This window comes from Cervus elaphus, chromosome X, assembly GCF_910594005.1.
Source record: "Cervus elaphus chromosome X, mCerEla1.1, whole genome shotgun sequence".
NCBI lineage: Eukaryota > Metazoa > Chordata > Mammalia > Artiodactyla > Cervidae > Cervus > Cervus elaphus.
Window position 1 is genome coordinate 171,794,585 of NC_057848.1, and position 7,899 is coordinate 171,802,483.

Here is a 7,899-nt window from a genome sequence, read left to right on the forward strand (position 1 = left end):
GAGTGGGATTGCTAGATCATATGGTAGTTCTGTTTGTTGTTGCTTAATGATCCTCCATACTGTTCTTCATATTGACTGTTCCGATTTATGTTTCCACCAACAGTGTACAAGTGTTCCCTTTTCTCTGCACACTCTCCAGCATTTATTCTTCATAGGTTTTATTGATGATGGCCTTTCTGACCAGTATAAGGTGATATTTCATTGGAGTTTTGATTTGAATTTGTCTAATAATTAAGAATGCTGAGCATCTTTTCAAGTGCCTCTTGGCCATCTGTGTCCTCTTTGGATAAAGGGTCTTCTTTGGAGAACGGCTTTTGTGTCAGGGTCACACAGGCTGGGTGGCTCAACCTGTGAACTGTGTTGGTTCAGGAGGCTAGGAGCCAAGGCTGAGGTGTCAGCTGACTTTGGCTCTCATGAGGGCTGTGGGGAGAGTCTGTCCCATCTCTACCACCTCACTTCCAGGTCATTGCTGGCCATGGTGGGCTTGGAGAACTCTGCCTTCCTCTTCACCCAGAGTTCTCCTGTGTGCCTGCCTGTCTATCTGTAAATGTGTCCTTCATATGGGGCCAGGCATCCTGTAAGAAGAGGGTCCATCATAATGGGCTCAGGTGACCTCCATCAGCTCTGTGAAGACCTTTCCTTTGTCTGTAGTGTCATGCTGAGGTACTTGCAATTGAGATTCCAGCACCTGACTCTGAGGGGCATGATGTGTCTCCTCATACCCTACAAAGGCTTTGAGGGAGGAAGACACTGGAATGTTACAAGTATGGAAGGATGACCTTCATGGCTACTGGTGGTGAATCCAGAGGTGAGGAGAGCAGGCCACCAGGGTAGGAACCAGAACTCATGGGACCTCATGGACCTGTGATAACTGTGGCTCTGCTGTGTTCAGTGAAGGAAAGGCCTGGGAGGCCCTGGGCTGGGTTCCTCTGGGACCTTGTCCTCGTCCTCACAGCCATGTGGAAACAGAGGCTCCCTCGGAGGTTCTGAGACCATGCTGAGGTTCAGGCCTGCGGCTCTGCTTCTCCGACTCCAACCCCCTCCAGTAAACAGGGACTCCTCTCCAGGTAAAAGAAAAGAAGGGAGATTGGAGGTGTGGTCAGGCCCCCTGCAGTCATGGGCTATCTTTCTATCTCTCAGCATCTCCCCAGCCATGGAATGAGGTGATAGTAACCTAGCAGATTATTTGAGGTTTGAATTCTGTGACCCCTGTGTGGTGCTGTCCCAGGCCCTGGTGATGACACAGAGTGTGCCCGTCCCAGTAGTCCCTGCACTCCTTTGTTCTTTCTCGAGGTTCTGGGCGAGAGCTGTGGCATCAGCTGGCAGTGGAGGCCAGGGTGTGTGAAGGGTTTGGAGGAAGGTGGCTCCCAAAGGCATGGGAAAGACACCTGGCAGGGCCGTCTGAGGTCCAGGGCAGCCCCAGGGCCAAGGCCAGATTGGTTAGCATGGAACTGCCCTCAGTAGCCCTGGGCTGAGATAGGGGATCTGCAGAGCATGGGCAGGGATGGGGCTGGGAGCCGAGGGGTGGGGTGGTGTCCTGGGTGGGGGAAGTCAAGCCCAGGACAGTGCCTGTCTGTGCTGGGAGAGGACCAGAGCCCAGCCTCTGGGCTGTGAAGCCAGAGGCTTGCCCTCCCTCCTCAATGCTCCCAGTGTTTTGGGGCCCTCTGTCTTGGAACTCACCACGTGCCTCTCTCCTGCTGTCTCGTCCTCCTTCCTGACCTCCCCACCATCTCCATGTGATGGATGTGTCCTCTGGGTCACCATCCACCTGTCAGCAGACCATGTGGAGACAGATGGAAGGAGTCAGCCCTCTCTGACCACCATCCCCCATTTTGTGTCAGCAGGCTTGGATGAAGCTCAGGTTCATAGGGCTGAGGTCCAGCCCAGGGCTGTGAGCTTGGAGACTGCTGTATCAAGCTCCAGACCTTTGTGGTTCTGTATATCTGCAGCAACAAGAGGCCCTGGGAGCCCTGGGAGCCCTGGGAGCCCTGGGAGATGAAGTTTAGCTGTCTGTCCTTCTGACAGCATTTTGCAGGTTTCGTCTTAAAGAGTGTCAAGACCCTGGAGATACAATGGTGGCCCATGCTATGTAGACCCGGCACTGTACCCCGGCCGTCCACATGGTGCACAGGGGACTGGGAGGATGTGGCCTGGTGGGAGCTGCTGAAGAAGAGGTTGGGAATGAGCCCTGCCCAGATCCAGGCCTTGCTGTGGGATGGGGATAAGTTTGGCTGCACAGTGATTGTGGGCAAGTGATGCCCTGCCCTGCACTGCCTGCATGGCCCCCGGTGCTGCCCTGGATCTCAGCCAGGTTGTGATCATTTGTTTTCTGTTGAACCAGTTGGTGGGGTGTAGGGGGGACTGAGGGTTCTTCAGAGGGACAGAGAGAGTGCCTGGGCTGGGAGACGGTGGCTGGGTTCCCTGATCACCACTCTGGGCCTCAGTCCCCATTTGTGCTCTGAGGCAGAGGCACATCCAGGTCTGCACGTGGCACTTGCCTCTGTGTGTGTGTGTGTGTGTGTGTGTGTGTGTCCCCACGTGTGTGTGTGTGTCCCCACGTGTGTGTGTATGTGTGTCCCCACGTGTGTGTGCCCAGCAGAGACCATGAGAGGCAGCACAGCACCCAGCCTGGGAACCCAGGCAGTTCCACCCCCACTTCCTGCGGCCCGGCCTGAGTAAGTCCCCTGACTCCCCAGCGGTGAGGCCCCACAGCAACACCTGTCTGCTGGAAAAACGTTTGGGGACCTGATGTCCACAGGCTCCCCACCGGGGCCCTCCTGCTCTGTCCCTGCGGCCTTCAGTGGGCAGAATGAGAGCTCCCCATGGCCTGGTGGGTTCCTGGAGCACCAGGCCTCTCCGTTTCATTTTGCTCCCTCCCTCGCTTGGTCTTGCCCTGAATTCCCTTTGCCAAGGTGAGCCAGTCTGAATTGCTCAGCCAGAGGACCCAATTCACCTCGCGTCCCCTCCATGATACAGTCTTCGTCTCTAGGAGGCACGGCTTTGAATGAACTTGTTCTCTTTCTGTCTCCTGTCTTTGCACACAGGTCTTGCAGACACTGGGGACACTTTGCTATGCCCAGAAAACCTAGGTCCCGACGAGGTGGAAGAGCTGGAGATTCAAGCCCTGCTACCCGACCTGCGACAGAAGTAAATGACTGTGCTTGCCAAATCCCGCTGGCTGTTGCAGGCTTTGCCAGGGAAGGGTGGGGGGGACATCTTCCAGGTGGACATCCCCTAGCACCTGAACCCCTTTGGGCAGGAGTCCTGTCCAGACTGGGCTCTCAAAAGGGAGGTGACTGAGAGATCAGCACATGGTGACACCCTGAGTTACCACCCCACCCTGGACGTGCGCATCTGGTTCTATTTGAATCAGTCATGCCCTGTGGTGCCCACTTGGTGTGGGGCCCGGGGCAGGGACTCCCCTCATGTGGTGCTGCTCTGGACTCAGTGAGAGTTTCTGGGCCTTTGACCTTTATGGAATGCTAGCGTTGCCACTCACTTTGGCTCTGCTGGATCTGGGTGGTTGAGAGAAACGTGTTGTTAGGAAATCGGTTAGTGTTTTCCCCTCTCTGTTCTGGTCCAAACAGTGCCCAGGGAGTAATGGGGGAAGGCTGGGGGCAGGCTGAGCATAAGCAGACAGCGAGGCCTTGGGCTGGTAGAGAGGCCCGCAGGCCCAGAAACAGGCCACGGTGTGTCCTTGCAGGTGGCCCTTGCCCTGCTGTAAACTGTCTTGTGAGCCAAGAGAAGGCCTGCATGTTGGACACGCTGCCTGTATGCATCACATCCAAACACAGGCTCGTCAATACAGCTGTGAGGGCAGAGCAAGAAGGGCTGGTGTTCACCTTGTGGGAACCTTGTACTTATCTTTGGGTTTGGGGTCATGCGTTTGCAAGGCTCTTGGCGGGTGGGGTGAGTGACCCTATTTTCTGCTGAGCATCTTAGGGAGGGCCATGGATCGAGAGTTGGAGATGCTCAGCTGCTGATCAGAAACTTGTGGTATCATCGGGGGATCCTTGAGGAGCACCTTCTGCTTCAGGATGCATGACTCATGGAAAGTGACACCCCCACTGTCAGGAACCAAGGTCCAAGAACAAGCCCATCCTGTGCTGGCCTCTGCACTCAACTCAGCAACCACACTCTTGGCTGAGCGTGTGAAATGTTGCTGCTTCAGAAAAAAGGGACCATGGGGACCAGACTGAAGCCTTCCTGGGGCATGGGCTTGCAGCCTCATTGGGCTCATCCTGTGCGGTGTGAATCACATGGACAAATATAAAGAACACAGACTCGCAGTTCTTGTTTGATACTTTATTCCCACAGAGTTTCACTTTAATTTATTAGAACATAAATTGATTTTTTTATTACAAGAGAGTGATTTTAAGTGTCCCTAGGGATCTGGAAGCTCAGGAATTTTGTTTGTGCTTGAGTTGCTCATGGAGGGCACCCTTGTAATCTGAGGACTCTCCCTGCTACTCCTCCGCCTCAGAGGCCTCATCTGGGGCCATGACTGAAAGGGCTGCCATCATGGTGGAGTAAAAGGTCTTGTACACAGCCATCACCAAATTGTAACTTGGGTACTCTGGGGGGCTGTTGGTCAGTTCCCCTGCTCCCTCCCTTCCAGCAGTAGCCAGGGGTACAGACGTGGCATTGCTGGACATGCCCTCGTCACTGGGGCCACCCTGCTCACTGGGGAGATGGTTTCCCCTGCCCCACCTGGCTTGATTGCACACAGATCAAAGGCCAGAGAACAGAAATGAGTGCAGGCTGGGGGTTTCTGGGGTTCCATTCTGGGCGTTCTTGTCCATCTCTTGGGTGAACTCATAATGGAATCAAGGAAAGCATCTGGTCTCCACCACTCGCTTCTTTCTCTTTGGGGTGGTTGTTGCACTGGTGGTGGGCTGAGGGTCACCTTTCCTCCGGATGTTCTGCAGGAGGAGAAGCTTGTCTCTCTGAAAGTTGAAGTTGCGATAGATCTGAAAGGAAATGAATCGCTTTAGACAGCAAGGGCGAGAAGAGCCTTCCTCACCACTCTCCTCCCTACCACTATCCTGGCCATGCCTAAGTATGGAGACAAGGTCTCTTCATTCCTGGCAGGTTATGAGGCCCTAGCATGCTGCTCCCTAGAGCTCCCCTGGGGCCAGCCTCACTTAAGGTGATACTGGTGGTCCCTGGCATCAAGTGGCCCTGCAGGGTCTGGAGTCACCCCTGTGGGTCCTGTCTAAGGGGGGTGGTGGAACATGACAGACCCTGCTTCCTCCTCTTTCCTTAACTACCCTCTCATGATAACAATGTTCTTCTGGGAAATGAAACCTGTCCAGCACTCAGCTCATCTAGTCTAGTCTCCCCAGGAGGGCTTTCTACCTTACCATCAGCTTCTTCTTCCCTGCAGAGCACCTCGAAGGGCAGATTTTACTGAACCCATACAGGTTCATTTCACGAATGAAGCTCTTGATGCTGTCTGTCTTGAAGATCTGGTCTGCGCCCCTGAGCTGGAGGACCGCCGTCTGGAAGAGATTTGCCTCAATGACCACAGTGTCTCCCTTGTCGCTGCAGTGCACAGAGGTGAAGGCCGCATCCTCCATGATCATCCAGAGCTTCCTGGGGAAGGACAGCCCAAGGATGGTGTTGTTATCTTCCTTGTTGACCATTTCTGGGTTGGGGCCCTGTGGGGTCAGGTATACTTGGGAGCCCGGATCTGGGCTCTTGGGTTGGTCACCCTGCTTCTCCAAAGCCTCCCTTGAATCCACGTTTGGAACCAGGGAGTAATCATGGGGGTCCCCTGCTGTGGGCTCCCTATCAGTTGATGGGGCCAGCAGGGCTGCCCATGCCTCCTGAGAACTCTGACTAGCCATGGAGTCAGTTTAGCTCAGGAGCATTCTCTACCCAAGCATTGAATGCTCAGGGCAGAAGGGCCTCAGACCAGGGTTGGGGTGCCCCAGAAAAGCTCTCTGGAGAGTCTAGAATCTGGGTCATGGGACAGGCAGCCAATTAAGTGGTCAGCCTCCTTAATTGTTTCATGATGTCACAGAGGTGATGTGGAGAGGCAGCTTTGGCCCAGTGTGGGGGAGGCAGTCTGGGGACAGAGATGGGATCCCCAGCTTGTCTCTTGTCTGAAAGCACAGAAGCGTAGGTTTCAGGTTGCCTACAAAGGCTCCCATCTGCTGCCAGTTGCCTTGTTTCAGGGGGCCAGGCCCTGGATGGGTTGTCAAATGTCCCCCTGTCTCCACTCCCCTCACTAGCAACATGCAGGCTTGTGGCTGGCTTCTGCTGAAGGGCTAGGCCCTGGAAAGTCCTAGGTCTGCTACCACCAAGAGAGATCCCAGGGGTCAGATGGGCCCCTGGTGACTGTCCCTCCCAGAAGATGGGGTCCATAGTGGGCTGATTAGCTCTGCCTGAGTTGATGCCCCCCTCCCATCCTTTTCCCCTTCTGCCTTTGTTGTCTTCTGGCTGGTGCTGCTGGCTGGTTGGTCCCACTCAGTTGGCCCCAAAGTCAGATTCCTGTTGTCCTGCCCCCACCACACCCCAGGTCGAGCTCTCCCCACAGGAGGGCTGTGGTTGAGCACAGTGGAGTGACCTCATATTCCACTTGACTGTTCCCAAGCACCTGAGACATAGATTCCCCAGGATGTCATGTGGGAGGGCAAAGCCAGGTGCTCCACTGAGCTTACAGCCTCCCGCATTCTGCCCACCCCCAGGCATCATCCCACTGCAGATCACATGCTGTTGCCTTCAGTTTCCAAGTTTTCCATAAACACCACTCTGGTGGCCCTAGAGCGTTCACTTTGGGAACACCTGCATGTGCTTTTCCCCTCCCCAGAGCCTCGGATTCAGACTCCTTGGAGGCTGCTTTGAAAGCCCTGTTTCCTTTTGTCAGTGGGTGCTTGGGCTTCTGCTACCTGCAGTCCTGGCTGCCCACGTCCAACTTGAGTCTATTTGGATAACTAACCTTTGAAGTACTTGACTGGGGGCTCAAGGTACAGCCTGTTCTGTTGAAAACAAGCACTTCACTGGTCCTCTTCGAGGCCAGCTCTGATCTTCCCTGCCCCTGCCCCTGTTCCCACCACCACTGTGGACCTGTTCTCAGTTACCCAGATGACAGGTCCATCAAATGATTTTGTTGGCTCACGGGTTAGGTGTTTTTCAAGGGCCCTGCTTTACACACACTCACTCCCAGGGACATGTCTGGCTTGTTGAGCTATATGTAACCAAAGGAAGCCCCAGTCTACCTGTATTTGAAAAAGGATGAGAGGCTGGGTGTGGGCCACAGTTCTTGAAAAATCACTGTGTAGGGTACAGACTGGCACCTTGGAAAGGCCCGTATTCCAAGGCCCCAGGGCACTGTCTCCCACCTCTGCCAGTAGCAAGGTCATTTGCCCTGTGTGAGGGCCAGTCCCTGGTGTCTGAAAGGGGATATCTAAGAGGGTGTGGAAGAAGCTCTCCCAGGGGCCTTTCTGCTTAAGGACTGGTTGCCTGGATGAGCTCCAGGTTTCGACTTGGGCTTCTCTGTGGCCTTTCTGCTTCTAAGCAGGTTGACAAGTCTTTGCATCTGGTCGGTTCATCTGACTGGGACATGACTCTGGAGGCTGTAAACATTGGTAGGGGCCCCTGGTGGCTCCTCGGAAGGGGATGGAAGGTTATGGCATCTGTGGGGAGCCTGGCTAGGTGGTCTTTCTTGCTCCCTTTCATGCTTGGGGCCCCTCCTCATGCCCTGGGCCCTGAGGGAGCTGCTTTTTCTGGTCCCCCTTCTCCAGGAAGCACCCAGGTCCTGGAAGTGGGTTTGTGTGTCACCAAGCGGGTCTTTGTCAGCCGTGGCTTGGGACACTTGTGTTGTGCACACACAAGCTCTCGTGGCGTCCAAGACCTGCTTTTCTCACCCTCACTCTCCCGCCCCTGTGCTTGGCG

The 7,899-nt window shown here is 54.9% G+C and overlaps 1 protein-coding gene and 1 pseudogene across 1 annotated transcript; one reads left to right on the forward strand and one right to left on the reverse strand.

The window, feature by feature from the left end:
* Positions 1 to 1,995: 1,995 nt before the first annotated feature.
* LOC122690605 lies at positions 1,996 to 3,451 on the forward strand (annotated as a pseudogene).
* A 1,015-nt stretch (positions 3,452 to 4,466) lies between these two features.
* Positions 4,467 to 5,849, reverse strand: LOC122690606 (heat shock transcription factor, X-linked member 3-like). The gene is made up of 3 exons (XM_043897493.1): positions 5,364 to 5,849; positions 4,907 to 4,970; positions 4,467 to 4,714 (listed from the first exon to the last, which is right to left on the reverse strand). The coding sequence occupies exons 1-3, from the start codon at positions 5,847 to 5,849 to the stop codon at positions 4,467 to 4,469; spliced, it is 798 nt and encodes a 265-aa protein (XP_043753428.1).
* Positions 5,850 to 7,899: the final 2,050 nt, after the last annotated feature.